General features: G+C 41.3%; 1 protein-coding gene across 1 annotated transcript in view; it reads left to right on the top strand.

Annotated features, from left to right (window-relative positions):
• The window catches only part of CD101 (CD101 molecule), a 68,955-nt gene that overhangs the window by 25,782 nt on the left and 25,422 nt on the right, over window positions 1–17,751 (top strand). Inside the window, exons 5-8 of the mRNA XM_060201817.1 lie at window positions 2,742–3,125; window positions 4,182–4,586; window positions 11,170–11,580; window positions 15,685–16,071. Coding sequence (XP_060057800.1) covers window positions 2,742–3,125; window positions 4,182–4,586; window positions 11,170–11,580; window positions 15,685–16,071 — 1,587 coding nt within the window. The remainder of the gene's footprint in view (window positions 1–2,741; window positions 3,126–4,181; window positions 4,587–11,169; window positions 11,581–15,684; window positions 16,072–17,751) is intronic.

The raw sequence follows: 17,751 nt of genomic DNA, 5'->3' as shown, positions 1-17,751 counted from the left end.
GCACACATAGCGCAAAGTGCAAGGACTAGTGTTAGGATCCTGGTTGGAGCCCCCAGCTCCCCACTTGCAGGGCGGTTGCTTTGCAAGCGGTGAAGCAGTTCTGCAGCTGTCTTTCTCTCCTCCTCTCTGTCTTCCCATTCTGTCTTGATTTCTCTCTGTCCTATCCAACAACAACAGGTATAACAACCACAATAAGGGCAACAAAATGGAAAAAGAACCTCCAGGAGCAGTGGATTCCTAGTACTGGCACCGAGCCCCAGTGATAGATAACCCTAGAGGCAAAAAAAAAAAAAAAAGAGTAGAAGATTGTATACTCTCAGCAGAGAAGAATGACTTGTAGATTCATTTAGAACCTATTTAGATTTCCAGCACCAGCTGTTTTGTTTTTATTTTTTGCAACTTTTGACTTTGCCTCTCTTGATTTCACTAAGTGCTTATCCATGGTTACCTTTGCTGGGTCAATTCCAACTGACAAGAATAATATTATAACTTCAACAGTACCATAAAGCAGGTGCTGTTATTATCCCAACATTTACAGTCAAAAACACTGAGGCTGAGAGAGGGAAACTATACTGCCCAAGATAATTCTGACTCAAGGAACCCTGACCTGAAGCATGAGGCTGGGCTGGCTGAGGACACATGAGCTCCTGAGGAATCTGCATTGGCTGCAAAGTACACAGGACAAAGCCATGCCTGGGAAGTGTTCGTTGGATTGATGTCTACATTTATACACATTTTAAATTTCCTTCTGCAAGACAGATCTGCATAACATCTACCATCAGCTGAGGCACAAAGGACCTACCTTCAACCAATACCCATATATGAAAATATGTGCACACACATATGTGTGCACATGTTTACATGTGTGTATATGTATACATATGTGTATATGTGTACATATGTATTTGTAGATATGTCCATATATAATATAACCCAAGTAATTATTTTGAACAGTTCTTCTTCTTATAGCGTTTGCCCTTCTTCCGTAACCAGTCAACAGCATCAGGTTGAGCCTGATGTAAAGTTTCGAGACCTCCTTTGAATCTGGAGAGGTGGCAGTCGTTGACTATGTGGGTCATAGTCTGTCTGGAGCCGCAGGGGCAGTTTGGGTCGTCTCTGGCTCCCCAGCGATGGAACATAGCGGCGCACCGGCCATGGCCTGTTCGATAGCGATTGAGGAGGGCCCAGTCATAAGGTGCTAGGTCAAAGCCGGGTTGACGCTTGCAGGGGTCTGTGATGAGGTGTTTGTTCTTTACCTCAGCTGACTGCCAACTCTGTTTCCAAGAGTCTGGAACAGAGAAGTTCAGTGTAGGCATAGGGGACCAGATTGGGTGACGAGACGTCAAGCATTGGACAGGGTGGGCGAAGATATCCACATATATTGGCAGGTCCAGTCAAGCGTAGACGTGGGAAATGAACTTAGATGATGCCGCATCCCGATGAATATCTGGCGGGGCGATGTTGCTAAGAACTGGCAGCCATGGAACCGGGGTGGAACGGATGGTTCCAGAAATTATCCTCATGGAGGAATATAATTTGGAATCGACCAGGTGGACATGGGGGCTACGGAACCATACTGGTTGAACAGTAGTATTGTGAACAGAGATCTAATTAGCACAGTTCCAAGCACATACGAATTATGGGGAAACCAGCAGGGGAGTGTAGTCACTTGAATTGTCAAATAGTTGACTAGAAACAACACTCCCTATGATCTGGAAGACTGAATTTAAAAAAAAAAGAAATAAATGCCGGCCATGCTTCCCTGGACTGAAGACCCCACCAATATGTCCTGGAGCTCCGCTTCCCCAGAGACACACCCTACTAGAGAAAGAGAGAGGCAGACTGAGAGTATGGACCGACCAGTCAACGCCCATGTTCAGCGGGGAAGCAATTACAGAAGCCAGACCTTCTACCTTCTGCAACCCTCAACGACCCTGGGTCCATGCTCCCAGAGGGCTAGAGAATGGGAAAGCTATCAGGGGAGGGGGTGGGATATGGAGATCGGGTGGTGGGAATTGTGTGGATACCCCTCCTACCTTATGGTTTTGTTAATTAATCCTTTCTTAAATAAAAAAGAAAAAAAGAGAGAAATAAAACACTGAAGATTCAAATAACTTCATTGTTTTCAGGCTCAAACACACACTCTCAATTATCTAACAAAATATTAACAGATGTTTTCCCAACTAGATGCACTTAAAAAAGGGCCAACTTCACAAGTTGCTAAAAAAAAAAAAAAATCAGGGCAAATGATGAACTGCTTAAGTGTGAACAGATTATCTCTCCTGCTATTTTTCTGCTGTTTCTTTTTTTTTTTCTTTATTTTTTTAAATTTTTATTTATTGGATAGAGGCAGCCAGAAATCTAGAGGGGAGGGGTAAGATAGGGAGAGAGGCAAAGAGACACCTGCAGCACTGCTTCACCACTTACAAAGTTTCCCCGTATAGGTGGGGACTGGGGGCTTGAACCACGGTCCTTGTACATTGTAACACATATGCTTAACCAGGGGCGCCACCACCTGGCCCCCTGTTATCTCTTTCCCACTGCTGAAGTGTTCAGCCGGTCTTTTTTTATTTTATTTTTTTCTTTTTCTGGAAGTGCTATAGGAGTCCACAGCCAGATTGGATTCATCATGAATCAGTCAAATCCTAAATAAGGAAAGGTCACTATGTTTTAGGAAAAAATCATTTTCTTGAAATGGTCTTTTCTTCCAAATAAATGCCTTCTCCAATCTGGAACCACAGCTCGGAGTGTGGCCGTGTACACCAAGGACCAGCTGCAAACAGTGTGGGAAGGAGAACCACTGGCACTGCTCTGCAAAGCAGATGGAGCTCAGGGTCAGCTGTCTGTGAAGTGGTGGCACATCCCACAGGACCAGATACAGAAGAAGTTCGTGGCTGGCATGGAGAAGGATGGCACTGTGCAGTGGGGTACCTCCTATGGGGCCCCCAATACTTCCAGTAAAGCCAGACTTGAGAAAATGGACTGGGCCACCTTCCAGTTGGAGCTCAGCTCTGTGGCTGTAACAGATAGTGGTACATATGTGTGCAGAGTGACGGAACAGATCCGAGACCAGGCCAGTGACCTTGGCTGGTCTCAGAAGGTGACAGTAACCATCCAGCCTCTGGGTAAGTATCACAGATCTTGCTCTGAACACGCATGTCAGGAATACCTCCTTGTGTCACAGAAGGCAGTGGAATGTGGTTGTGTGTTATCCAGGACACAGAGATTTGTCTCTACCTACCAAATCTTAAATAATCACTGAAGTGTAAAGCTCAGAGTGTGGTTTGTAAGTTGCAACTTGTAGGTCAAAATTAAGAAAGAAAAGCCCAAGCCAGCAAAATAGCTCACTTGCATGTCCCAGGTTTAAGCTCCAGTCCCTACCACACTGAAGGAAGCTTTAGTGCTCTGATATCTCTCTCTCTCTTTCTGTCTCTAACATAGCAAAAAGAAAAAAGAGGGGGAGAGAGAGAGAGAGAAGAGGGATAGAAGGAAACTCCATCAGCAAAGTTTACTTATCTTTATTTTTTAATATTTTATTTGTGTATTCACTTATTTAGAAACAGAAATTGAGAGGGAAAGAAGAACAGAGAGGGAAAGAGAGGGACACCTGTAGCACTGCTTCACTTCATTCCTGAAGCTTCCCTCCTTGCAGGTGTGGACTGGGGCCTTGAACCTGGGTCTTCACACATGTGAGCTCAACCAGGTGTGTCACCACCTACCCCACAGGAGTTGACTTGTAGAGAGAGATGCCAACTGCAGTCAAGCAATACACATTTGGGATTTTGACAGCTATAACCCTGGGATTGCAGTCTTCTCTAACACAAATGAAAGTGATATTTCCCCCAGGAACTGGGGTGAGGGGAGGAGGGGAGCCATTGCAGCTGGAGAGTGCCCCACCCATTCAGTAATAGCTGTCAAAGCAGCCAGTTGGAGGCAACACTCCCTATTTGCTGTTACTGCTGAGAACAGCCATGGAAGAGGAGGGACACTTAGAGAAAACTGAGTTTAGAATTCAGGACAGGTTGTACTGCAAATCAACTCCTATCCCCAAATCTGTGATACTTCCAGTGCACAAATGCATGAATCAATGTGAAATTGGAGGTGACTAGGAAAAGTTGACAGTGTCATACTTTGGTGTGGTAAACCATATTTGAAACTGTACTTTGCTTTTCTGCCCACAGAGTCAAGTTTACAAGTTAGTCTGAATAGCCGTCAGCCTCAGGTGAAGCTGACCAACACCTTTGACCTGTCTTGCTTAGTAAAGGCTGATTACTCAGACCTCAAGATTCCACTCGATGTGACATGGCAGTTCCAGCCAGCCTGGTCTCCAGTCTTTCATCAGTTCCTTCAGATCTCCCACAATGGCATTATTGCATGGGGGGACTCGATTGCCTGGTTCCAGAAGAAGACAAAGATTTCACAGTCTCCATTTTGTTCTCAGCTCCTCATCCATGATACCACCAAGGAGGAGGAAGGAGTCTATCAGTGCAGAGTAGACATCTATGATAGGGCTTCCCTCCAAACAGGTGGCCGTGCAAGAGCTTCTGCTCTCTCTCACCCCTTGAGAATAGCTGTCACTTTACCAGGTAAGCACCACTTGCAATTAAAAACAAAACAAACAAACAAAAAATAAAACATCCCTCTTATGTGGAGTAAGCTATAAAGCATAAGATATTGTCTCCCCATGTTCGTACTTTTTAAGTAATCATCATTGTTATGTGACATCCAGGCTAACGTAAAGTTAGTATGTGTGGGATGGTCCTACTGGTTGTTAAAAAAACACTGAAATATTTGCATACTACTAACAACTATTGCTCCATGTCTGTTCCTTATCTTGGCATAAATCTCCACCACCAACAAGCAAATATGGTTTACAGGTGAATTAGTTATAGAACATAGAGGCTAAAGTAAGATATGACCTAGGTGGTAGTACAGTGGATAAAGTGTTGGATTCTCAAGCCTGAGGGTCCCAGGTTTGATTCCCAACACTGCATTTGCCAGACTCCAAAGTAAACTAGCTTATATTGAATATTCTGAGTTCTATTCACATTTATTACTGTACCAGGTAAAGTGTATTTTCACCTTTCTTGTCTATTCATATGATAAACTCCACCTAAAATTTTACTTGCCTTCATTCTACCTGTAAAATATTATATACTCACCTTTCAAGTCTCATCAAAAAATTTAAGGATCTATTATATTCCTTGAGGCAACTTGCTAGCTAGATGTTGGGGTGGCTAGGGATGAAATGGGGCTGGCATTTCTTGATACTTTTTTTTCTTTCAGAATTCTTTTTTTTTTAATTTTTTTTACCAAAGCACTGTTCAGCTCTTTTATGGTAATGTTAATGCTGGGATTGAACCTAAGACTTAAGAGCCTCAGGCATGAAAGTATGCTGTCTCCCTGGCCCACTGATGTGTACATTCTTAATTCTCTTGACTGCTTATTTTTACTTTAAATTTAGTATCACTCTGTAGCACTTAAGTGCTAGGCCCCATTCTAAAGAATTATAAATAGGGGTCAGGTGGTGGCTCATCCAGTATGTGCATATGTTACATTGCACAAGGATCTGGGTTCAAGCCCTCCAGCCTCTACCTCTCGGGGGAAGCTTTGCAAATGATGAAGAAGTGCTACAGGTTTCTCTCTCACCACCCTCAATTTCTCTATCTCTATCCAAAAACAAAATATTTAAAATAATTACAAAAAAAAAAAAAGATAATGGCCTGGGCAAAGCTTTATTGTGTTGTGCATTTTCTTCTATGACTTCCATTTTCTTAGGGAAGGATGTTTGAGACCCATTGGAGTCATTTAGATTTGACAGCCTCTGGATAATGGCATAGCTTTGGACAAGTCACATAATCTATCTAAGCCTAGTTACCTCCTGCAAGAATATCTCCCTTTGGCTCTGAACCACCCTTCTGTAAATTGTTGATATACAATTTAAAAGTGGTGGCATATGTAATTTGTTTAGTATAGAATCTGACACACCAAGATGCTCAGGATTGGTAGATGTCTTTTTTTCTCTTCTGCTGAGAAGTATTTTTGGTAGTAGTAATGATTTTCTTACTGGTTGACTTATGCCTTAATTTGTTGGTTCTTTCTGGAATATTTGAAATTGTTAATCCAATCCTTTCTTCTTAAAAAAAAAAATCCCTCACAACACAAGGTATTTTTGTTTTTTTTGCTATTACTCTGACAATTCCTTCTCATTCTCTTTTGCAAATTCTCCTCTACTGATACATACCTTTGGGTTTCATTCTTAGCTTGTTGTTTTTCTACTCCACATGCTTTATGCTTTACTGAAATAGGCTCATTCCTTCCCTTGGATTCAATCTCTGTGTTGACAATTCCCAAATCCATTATCTCCAAAGACTTCCTTTCTGATTTCCAGAAGCATCTATGCAACTGTCTCCCAAAGAAATATACATTTGAAATGTCAAAACATAAATGCAGCATTCTTAGCACACCTACAAGATTTCTCTGTTATCATTCAACACTAACCCAGGCTTAGAAGCCTGAGTCATCCACAGGTCCTTTCTGTAATCCCATATGGTACAGATTTCAAGGTCCTTTTTTAAAAAAGAAAATTTAATAAAATGAATTTATTTAAAAAGACTATAAAATTTGACATTGAGAGTTAAAAAAAGACCCACAGGATTTAAATAGATAAATACAAAAAAGTGATCGGCTATAAACAATTTAAACTGCATTTCCCTTTCCCCAAGTATAACATAATTTAAGTATAGGAATTATAAAACTTTTATACTGTAAGTGCATTCCTCTTCTAATTTTAGAACCATTCTTAGCAGTTTATTTCTGTAAAATATAACAAAATAATTTCCCCTAGCTTTTAATAAATTATTTTAAATTTGAATCTACTGAGTTTCCTTTTTTTCTGTATATAAGCAGTGATTTTTGATCCCATGTTCTTTTTTTTTTTCTTTTTTATTTAAGAAAGGATTAATTAACAAAACCATAGGGTAGGAGGGGTACAACCCCACACAATTCCCACTGCCCAATCTCCATATCCCACCCCCTCCCCCGATAGCTTTCCCATTCTCTATCCCTCTGGGAGCATGGACCCAGGGTCATTGTGGGTTGCAGAAGGTAGAAGGTCTGGCTTCTGTAATTGCTTCCCCGCTGAACATGGGCGTTGACTGGTCGGTCCATACTCCCAGTCTGCCTCTCTCTTTCCCTAGTAGGGTGGGTCTCTGGGGAAGCTGAGCTCCAGGACACATTGGTGGGGTCTTCAATCCAGGGAAGTCTGGCCGGCATCCTGATGACACCTGGAACCTGGTGACTGAAAAGAGAGTTAACATACAAAGCCAAACAAATTGTTGAGCAATCATGGACCCAAAGCTTGGAAAAGTGGAGAGGAAGTATTAGGGAGGTACTCACTGCAAACTCTAGTGTACTTCTGCTTTCTTACTTTGGTGCCATACTCCAAACTCAGTCAATTTCTGCTTTGCGTTTCTACTTCTTTTTTTTTTTTTTTTTTACATGCATAACATTCCCCAGATTCCCATTTAACAATACAACCCCCACTATTTCATTCATCATTTTTCATGGACCTGTATTCTCCCCACCCACCCACCCACCCCAGAGTCTTTTATGACAATGGCCCTATAATACAGTTTGAGATCTGGCAGTGTGATGCCTCCGGTTCTATTCTTTTTTCTCAAGATCGTTTTGGCAATTCTAGGTCTTTTCTGGTTTCAGATAAACATTTGTAGCATTTTTTCTATTCTCCTAAAAAATGTGCTTGGGATCTTGATGGGGATAGCATTAAATTTGTAGATGGCTCTGGGTAATATATTCATTTTGATGATGTTAATTCTTCCAACCCATGAACATGGAATATCTTTCCACTTCATTGTGTCTTTTTCAATTTCTTTGAGTAGTGACTCATAATTTTCAGTATACAAGTCTTTCACTTCTTTGGTTAGGTTTATTCCTAGATATTTTATTGTTTTTGTTGCTATAGAAAAAGGAACTGATTTCTGGATTTCAATTTCTTCTAACTTAGTGTTTGCATAGAGGAATGCCACTGACTTTTGAATGTTAATTTTATAACCTGACACATTACTGTATTGCCTGATGATTTCCAAAAGCTTCTTGCTAGATTCCTTAGGTTTTTCCATGTATACTATCATGTCATCTGCAAATAAGGAGAGTTTGACTTCTTCTCTTCCAATCTGTATTCCTTTAATTCCTTGCTCCTGCCTGATTGCTATGGCAAGAACTTCCAACACTATGTTGAATAGTAATGGTGATAGTGGGCAGCCCTGTCTAGTACCTGATCTGAGGGGAAATGCTTCCAGTTTTTCACCATTGAGTATGATGTTGGCTGTAGGTTTGCTATATATAGACTCCACTATCTTCAGGAATTTTCCATCTATTCCTATTTTTTGTAGTGTTTTGATCATAAAGGGATGTTGTATTTTGTCAAAGGCTTTCTCTGCATCTATTGATATGACCATGTGGTTTTTGGTCTTGCTTTTGTTGATGTGGTGGATCACATTGATTGATTCACGTATATTAAACCAACCTTGCATGCCTGGGATAAACCCCACTTGGTCATGATGAACAATCTTTTTGATATACTGCTGTATCCGGTTGGCTAGAATTTTGTTCAATATTTTCGCATCCATGTTCTTAAACTATTTATCACAATGGCCTTCTAATGTCTTCTGGAATAGAAGGGTAAGGCTAATTAGTCACAGGCCCCCATGAAAAAAATAATGTGAAGAAAGGTTCTAAAGAAACCAGTGAGTAGATTAGTTTCTGAAAAGGAGAGGAATAAATGATCACCTAAGAGGCCCACTTCTGCACCACGGAAACAAATGGAAGTGAAACCTCAACAAACTCAGGTTAGAGCCACATGTTGTATGTGTGAGCTCAACCAAGGACATAGCCATCAGATTCAACTAAGTCCAACACATGAATAGGGACCTTGAGATAGTCCAGATGGTTTGCTGTGATTCTAAGAAGGATCTAGATGATATTTAAAATGACAATGATATATTTTACTTTGGCATAAAAATCTAGACTGTGTGTACCACCATATACCAGTTGTCTCTGAACCAGCTTTTTGTTTTTATTCTTTAAACTTTTTGTCTTTATTCTTCTTGGATACGAGACTTGGTCTTTTCCTCTTCTTTTTGATGGCACACACAGTACAAACAGTAACCATGATTGGCTTCATTATCTCTCAAGTATAGTGATGGCATCACCACTAGCATCCATATTTTGACACTAGTGGGCATAGTACCAAGTCAGTAAGATAAATAGACATGTGATCTTTATGATCCATCCCATTTATGGCCTTCTAGTATCATTTTCCACTTTCCATCTTGGATTTGAGCTCTAATCATAATAATCTACTTGCTTTTACTCAATTGCTCTCTAATTGCCCCCACCTCCAAAGTACTTGTTCAAGCTGTTTCTTTAAGTGAATTCCTTTCCCCCTTCTTCATGATACTGGTTTGTATCAACTCTTGAGACTTAGTTCAGGGTTATTACCTCCAGAAAGTCCTTTTTGCTTCTATAATTGGGCTAAGTGGTCTTGCTCTATACCCTGATAATTACTGTTCTTCACTGGTGATACATTACTATGATCTCTCATTTTCTGTCTATTTACTATCTATTTACTCCCTCTGAACTGTGAAGCCACTGAGAGGAAGTACTCACAGAGTCTGCAATAGCCTGGTACATAACATAGCATGTTTTCTGTTTTTTAGTTTTTATTTATAAAAAGGAAACACTGACAAAACCATAGGATACAAGGGGTACTCCACACAATTCCCACAACAGAACTCCATATCCCATCCCCTCCCTTGATAGCTTTCCTATTCTTTGTCCCTCTGGGAGTATGGACCCAGGGTCATTGTGGGATGCAGAAGGTGGAAGGTCTGGCTTCTGTAATTGTTTCCCCGCTGAACATGGGCGTTGATAGGTTGATCAATACTCCCAGCCTCTTTCCCTAGTGAGGCAGAGCTCTGGGGAAGCAGGGCTCCAGGACACATTGGTGCAGTCATCTGCCCAGGGAAGTCTGGTTGGCATCATGGTAGCATCTCAAACCTGGTGGCTGAAAGAAGAGTTAACATATAAAGCCAAACAACTTGTTGACTAATCATGAACCTAAAGGCTAGAATATTGCAGATGAAGATTTGGGGATGTACATTTTGTAGATAGTTAGTAGGCCAATTTTAGTTATATCCCTATCATGTGTTTAATAAATGTTTGTTGAAAGAAAAGTAAAGAGACCCACTGGTAACATTAATAAGAGGTTACAAAAGGAGAGACAAAGACATCAGCAAGAAGCAGACTAAGATTTGGAAGCAAAGTTTTATCATACTTCTTTCTCACAAAGCAAAAATACATCTGGGAACAAAGAACAGTTGACTCTGTGTCTTTATTATCTTCACAGAGTTGAATAGTTGCAAAGAGACATACAATGTTAATAATCCATATACATCTTTTTGCTTTTCCATGTTTTAATGGGCAAATTGTGTATCGAAGAGTTCTTGGGAGAGTAAATACACAGACAAAACACTAACAGTGTCAATTTCTCTTGCTTGATTTATAAAATTGTACAGGAACTATGTCTGTGCTTAAACACAGAAGTATTGTCCTGTAGAAGAAACTAGGTATTTCTGTATGACACCTCCTTCCTACTTCATCCTCTATATCCCTCCCCTGCTCCAGAAGCAAAAGTAGAACTAGGATCGGTGGCTGGAAGTTACAGAAAGAAACTTGAACTTATTATCAGGAAGACTCTTTATTGGCAGAACTGTTTAAAGATGGAATGGGTTGCTTTGTCTTAGAGCAATCTGTTTGAAGGATGAATGAACAGTGAGTGAGTTGTGGTGCTGGAGAGGGAGTTGACACATCTGATGGATGTGTGAGATTTTTGTCTTTATGAGCTTATGTCCCTTCTACCTTGAAATCCTATTGTCTAGCATCCCAGGAGGGGGCACAGTGGGTATAAAAGTCTTAAAAGCATGAACTCCTGAGTTAGGTTCCCAGCATTGTTTGTTCTAGAATGGCGCTATTTCCCACTCTCTCTTCTTCTCTCTTCTGTTAGTAAATAAAGAACTTTTTTTTTAAAAAAAAATCCCATTGAGTATCAAAGTAATAAAAGTAACAGTTTCTATTCTCCTGATGCAGACAGCCAGCTAGAAGTGAATCCAGGCAGTCAAGTCCAAGAGATCTCCATCAGCTCTAACACTGACATAGAATGCAGAATCTTGTCCTGGTCCACTGGAAACCTTCAGTTCACCATTACTTGGTACTTTTCTCCCATTTCCATGAATGCAACCTGGCTGAAGATCCTGGAAATGAACCAAATCAATGTTGTAAAATATGGAGATGAATTTCACAGCCCACGGAGAAAACTGAAGTTTCATACCCAAAGAGTTTCCCAGGACTTGTTTCAGCTACACATTCTTAATGTGGAGAACAGTGATCAGGGCAAGTATCACTGCGTTGTGGAGGAATGGCTCTTGTCTGCAAATGGCTCATGGAACAAGCTTGGAAGGAAGCAATCTGGTTTAACAGAATTGAAACTCAAAGCTACAGGTAAACTTTGTGAGTATGTTGTGACGTTGTCCATAAGATTGTCAGTCTCTTGGTCAGCTGTCCTATGGAGAGGAAAATAGGATGAGGAATCACAGAGTGATGCCCACATGCACAGTAGCTACAGGAGGTGGTAACCCATCAAAAACACAGAGTTCACCTAAGGTAAATCAGAGGTTTCCAGGAGCTGGAATGGAGCAAGATCCACTGAATCGGTTTGCTTATCTGCCTGGCCTCCTGGAGTGTGCAGTTACCCTGGGTATTGTATCTCCAGATCTCATAATAACAAGCTGTGTCATTCCGGTGGGGGCTCTGTTGTAATTTGGCAGGGAAAGAGTAATCTGAAGCATATTTCTCCCACTGTGAACAGAAACTGTACAACTCTATAGGGATGTATGGAGAAATTGCTTTCCAACATTTGACTGCCTAAACATAAGGCAAATAAGAGTAGTTAACGATTGGAATGACTTGCTGAGGGAGTCTCCACTTCCTCAGGAGATCTGTAAAAATGCAATAGAAGCTTCATCTATTTGTACCGGTCTGAGAGTGTGGCAGTCTAAACGTGGCCAGCATCAACTGGATCTCTTAGCATCTGCTGGGTCAAGAGCAGTGTTGATTAAAATTAAATGAGTGTTGGGAGTCAAGCAGTAGTGCAGCAGGTTAAGCACATGTTTTTGCAAAGTGCAAGGACTGGCTTAAGGATCCTGGTTCAAGCCCCCGGATCCCCACCTGCAGGGGAGTCGCTTCACAGGTGGTAAAGCAGCTCTGCAGGTGTCTATCTTTCTCTCCCCCTCTCTGTCTTCCCCTCCTCTCTCCATTTCTCTCTGTCCTATCCAATAAGGACGACATCAATAACAACAATAATAACTATAATAATAAAACAACAAGGGCAACAAAAGAGAATAAACAAATAAATATTAAAAACAATTAAATGAGTGTCATGGCTAATGTTTGGGAACTGGCTGAGATCTAAACACACCATGCAAATAAGTAAACTGAGTTTGGGGCTTAAAATTCTATTTTAATTCTATTTTCTTTCTCTTTTTTATATTTATTTTATTTATTTATTCCCTTTTGTTGCCCTTGTTGTTTTATTGTTGTAGTTATTGTTGTTGTTGTTGGATAGGACAGAGAGAAATGGAGAGAGGGAGGGGAAGACAGAGAGGAGGAGAGAAAGATAGACACCTGCAGACCTGCTTCACCGCCTGTGAAGTGACTCCCCTGCAGGTGGGGAGCCGGGGTTCGAACCGGGATCCTTATGCCGGTCCTTGTGCTTTGCGCCACCTGCACTTAGCCCGCTGCACTACAGCCCGACTCCCTTCTTTCTCTTTTTTATATTTCTTTATTGGGGAATTAATGTTTTACATTCCACAGTAAATACAATAGTTTGCACATGCATAACATTTCCCAGTTTTCCATATAGTAATACAACCCCCACTATGTCCTCTGCCATCCGTTTTGGACCTGTATTCTTCCCCTAACCCACCCAGAGTCTTTTACTTTGGTGCAATACACCAATTCCACTTCAGGTTCTACTTGTGTTTGCTCTTCTGATCTTTTTTTTCAACTTCTGTCTGAGAGTGAGATCATCCCATATTCATCCTTGTCTTTTTGACTTATCTCACTTAACATGAATTTTCAAGGTCCATCCAAGATCGGCTAGAAATGGTGAAGTCACCATTTTTTATAGCTGAGTAGTGTTCCATTGTCTATATATACCATAACTTGCTCAGCCACTCATCTGTTGTTGGACACCTGAGTTGCTTCCAGGTTTTGGCTATTAAAAATTGTGCTGCCAAGAACATCTGTGTACACAGGTCTTTTTGGATGCGTGTGTTGGGTTCTTTAGGATATATCCCCAGGAGAGGAATTTCATGTATGTCAAAATTCTATTTTCAATACAAGATCAGAAAGTAAGATCGTAATGAACATTATTGTATGTTATGTTCATGGGAATACAAAGATAAATAAAACACAGCTCTTACTTTAAGGAACTCCCCTCTATTGGGGCATTGAGTTTATAACAATGATTTAATGAAAGGATCTTCCTTTCTAACTCTGACTCCCTTCTCTGTATTCCTCAGACCCTACTTTTTCCTACTAAATGTTGGTAGTTTTTCCCCAGGATATATTCCAGGCTTTTTTTTTTTTCTGTTGCTATTGCTATTGCTGTTGTTGCTGCTGCTGCTTTTTCTCCTTCTCCTCCTCTTCCTTCTCTTCCTCTTCCCTCCTCCTCCTCTTTCTTCTCCTCCTCTTCCCTCCTCCTCCTCTTCCTCCTTCAATTTATTTATTTTGGATAGAGACAGAGACATTGAAAGGGAAGGAGAAGGGAGAGAGGGAGAGAGAAAGGGAGATGTCTGCAGTATTGCTTCACTGTTTGTGAATCTTTCTTCCTGCAGTTAGGAACACAGGACTTGAACTGGATCCTTGTGCATTGTAACATGTGTGCTCAACCAGCTTTTTTTGCCACCACTCAGTCCCCCTTTTCACTTGTTTTATGTTCTCTCTAGAGCTTCTTGGACATTGCCTTGGTTTCAGCTACTGTCTTCAAAATAATAGGTCTGAGCTCCTGGCCCTTCTACCCAACTGCCTACTCTACCTCACTGTTCGGATACCCCAAGCACCCCAACACTCAGCATCTCCCAAAATGCATTTACTATCTCTGTCAGCCCAGAAGACTCAGCTACTTCTGCATTCTCCATCTGCATGGTTGGCACCATTTTCTCTCAGTTGTCCAAGCACATCCTGATGGCATGTGCAAGCTTCTTCAGAGAAGCAGACACATTTTAGCTCAAACCTGTGCTCTCCAATGAGAATGTGGGCTTAGTGTTGTCTGATTTTTTTTATATACTCAGACTATAATTGGTTTGAGGTCACATCTCTCACTTTGAGAGGCTTCACTTAAAAAATCTAGATTATTTAGAAATACTGAGGGAAGTATCTTAGTGGTATCATGAAGATATGAAGCCATGGGCTCATTTCTCAGAACCACATAAGAATACAATAAAATAGGAAACCTTGAAAAAAATTAGTTAATCTCTCAGGAAGCCTCCCCGTTTCTGTCTCTGAGATTCTACCTGGGTATATGTGAGGAAGAGGAATGACTAAGAATGAAGACTAGCAGTAGAGTTTGGGACCCATGTGTGTAGGGTCACACTGGAAGTGATAGAGAGAGCTGACCAGGGAGAACTAAAAACATCAGGACACAGGACCCATAGCAGCTGGAAACTATTCCAGTTTCATGATACATCAGCCAGAGGTAGGGATAAGGAAGGGGGAAGAGGTTAACTTAACTCCTAGCCGAGAATGTCCTAGCAAATGAAGCACAGAGGTCAAATAAGTATTTAAGATTAGTATTTAAGTATTTAAGATTAAAGGCCAATTATCAAAAGTGTAGATAATTAAGTCTCCTTAAAAAGCACTAAATTTTAGGGTGAGGACACAGCATAATGGTTATGTAGAAAGACTTTCATTCTTGAGGCTCCGAGGCCCCAGGTTCAATCCCTAATATCACCATAAGCCAGAGCTGAGCAGTGCTCTGGTTTTTCATGGTCTCTTTATTTTCCTGTATTGCCTTATTAAAACAAACAAAATATTTTATAAATGAGTTATGTAAGTAGTGTGTCAATTTGAAAAATATGAAGAACTTAAGTATTTGGTGTATTAAGATGGACAGGGACCTAACCTGGGGAGTGTTTTGCAGGGCCAGGTGGCGGTGCACCTGGTTGAGTGCACATGTTACAATATGCAAGGACCAGGGTTCAAGCCCCTTGCCTCCACCTGCAGAGGGAAAGCTTTGCGAGTGGTGAAGCAGTGTTGCAGGTGTCTGTCTGTCTCTTTCCCTCTGTATCACACCCCATCCCTCTCAATTTCTAGCTGTTTCTATCCAATAAATAAAGATAATAAAAAAATAAATCAAGAGTGTTTTACAGACTCATATCACAAATACTTGAGAGATTATATGCATGTACAACTATAATGCAAATCATAAACCTTCCACCCCATCAAAAAAAATGATTTAAAGGAGGAAAAACTAGACATTTTCAGAGGCGGTGTTGAAGCTCAAAGCCCTGGCTCTTCTCTAATTCACTGCCAATTTTTTCTCAGGAAGTAAGGTGCGTGTTTCCCAAGTGCACATGACAGAAAACGCGACAGAGCACACAGAGGTGGTGGTCTGCTGCAGCCTCGAGAGTGCTGGCAGCTCGGCCTCCCTGTTCTCAGTGAGGTGGTTCTGGAATGGAGCACTGCTAGTGCATCTGCAGCATGACGGTGTGCTGGAATATGGTGACCAGGGACACCGCAGGCTGAGGCGCATGCACTGTCACAGGCCAACCCCCACAGACTTTGTCCTGACACTGCAGCAGGTGGAGATGGAGGATGCTGGCACGTACTGGTGCAAAGTGGCTGAGTGGCAGCTACACGGAAACCCCAGCAAGTGGGTCAACCAGGCTTCTGATGAGTCATGGCACGTGCAGCTCACAGTGCTGCCCGCAGGTAAGGAGGGCTCTGGTGACCTGAGACTGGCTGATGGTCAGGAAAATGGTGGCCTCTCTTCACATGCTCCCCCTTTTGATTCTGCTTTGCCCCTTCTTTAGACCCAGGCATAAAACAAACTTCCTCAAGAAAATGCATCTGGGGTGAGGGACATAGCATACTGCTTATTCAAAGAGTCTCACATGCCTAAGGCTCTGAAGTCCCAGGTTCAATCCCCATACCACCATAAGCCAGAGCCAAGAAGTGCTCTGGTAATATATATATATATGGATCGAGAGAGAGAAACAGAGAAAGAGAAAGACTTTGCCATTTATTTTCAGTGGTAACATTTGTGCCTTGTCTGGACAGGTTGACATAAGGTTCAGGCTTAGGTACTTAAATATCAAGAGCATCTGATCTGCTCCCCTCTTCCCTTCCAGAATAAACAGACAAAAACAAATTCATCAAAGTTGTAGCTCTTTAATTTTTTTATTAAATAGAATCAGAGAGGCAGGGAGAGAATGACAGAGATCATAGCACTGAAGCTTCCTCCAGTATGGTGGGGGCCAGCTTGAACCTGGGTCATATACATGGCAAAACATCACCCTATCCAAGCAAGCTATTTCACTGGCCCTTGTATTCCTTTAGACACTCCATTAAGACTTGAAACAAACACCTTTACTACTTTTTTTTTTTAACTTCTTCATTGGGGAATTAATGTTTTACACTCCACAGTAAATACAATAGTTTATACATGCATAACATTTCCCAGTTTTCCATATAGCAATACAACCCCCTCAGGTCCTCTGTCATCCTTCTTGGATCTGTATTATCCCCCACCACCCACCCCTAAGTCTTTTACTTTGGTGCAATACGCCAGTTCCAGTTCAGGTTCTACTTGTGTTTGCTCTTCTGATCTTGTTTTTCAACTTCTGCCTGAGAGTGAGATCATCCCATATTCATCCTTCTCTTTTTGACTTATCTCACTTAACATGAATTTTTCATGGTCCATTCAAGATGGGCTGAAAATAGTAAAGTCACCATTTTTAATAGCTGAGTAGTATTCCACTGTGTACATATACCACAACTTGCTCAGCCACTCATCTGTTGTTGGACACCTGGGTTGCTTCCAGGTTTTGGCTATTACAAATTGTGCTGCCAAGAACATATGTGTACACAGATTTTTTTTGGATGGGTGTGTTGGGTTCCTTAGGATATATCCCCAGAAGAGGAATTGTAGGATCATAGGGTAGGTCCATTTCTAGCCTTCTGAAAGTTCTCCAGACTGCTCTCCACATAGGTTGGACCAATTGACATTCCCAACAGCAATGCAGGAAGGTTCCTTTGACCCCACACCCTCTCCAGCATTTGCTGCTGTTACCGTTTCTGATGTATGACATTCTCACAGGAGTGAAGTGATATCTCATTGTTGTCTTTATTTGTATTTCTCTGACAATCAGAGACTTGGAGCATTTTTTCATATGTTTCTCAGCCTTTTGGATTTATTCTGTGATGAATATTCTGTCCATGTCCTCCTCCCATTTTTGGATGGGGTTATTTGTTTTCTTGTTGTTCAGATTGGCAAACTCTTTATATATTCTGGTTATTAGCCTCTTGTCTGATGTATGGCATTTGAAGATCTCCCATTCTGTGAGGGGTCTCTTGGTTTGGGTAGTGGTTTCTTTTGCTGTGAAGAAGCTT

This window comes from Erinaceus europaeus, chromosome 11, assembly GCF_950295315.1.
Source record: "Erinaceus europaeus chromosome 11, mEriEur2.1, whole genome shotgun sequence".
NCBI lineage: Eukaryota > Metazoa > Chordata > Mammalia > Eulipotyphla > Erinaceidae > Erinaceus > Erinaceus europaeus.
Note: the sequence above shows the minus strand (reverse complement) of the source record. Positions and strands in the feature narration are given on the sequence as shown.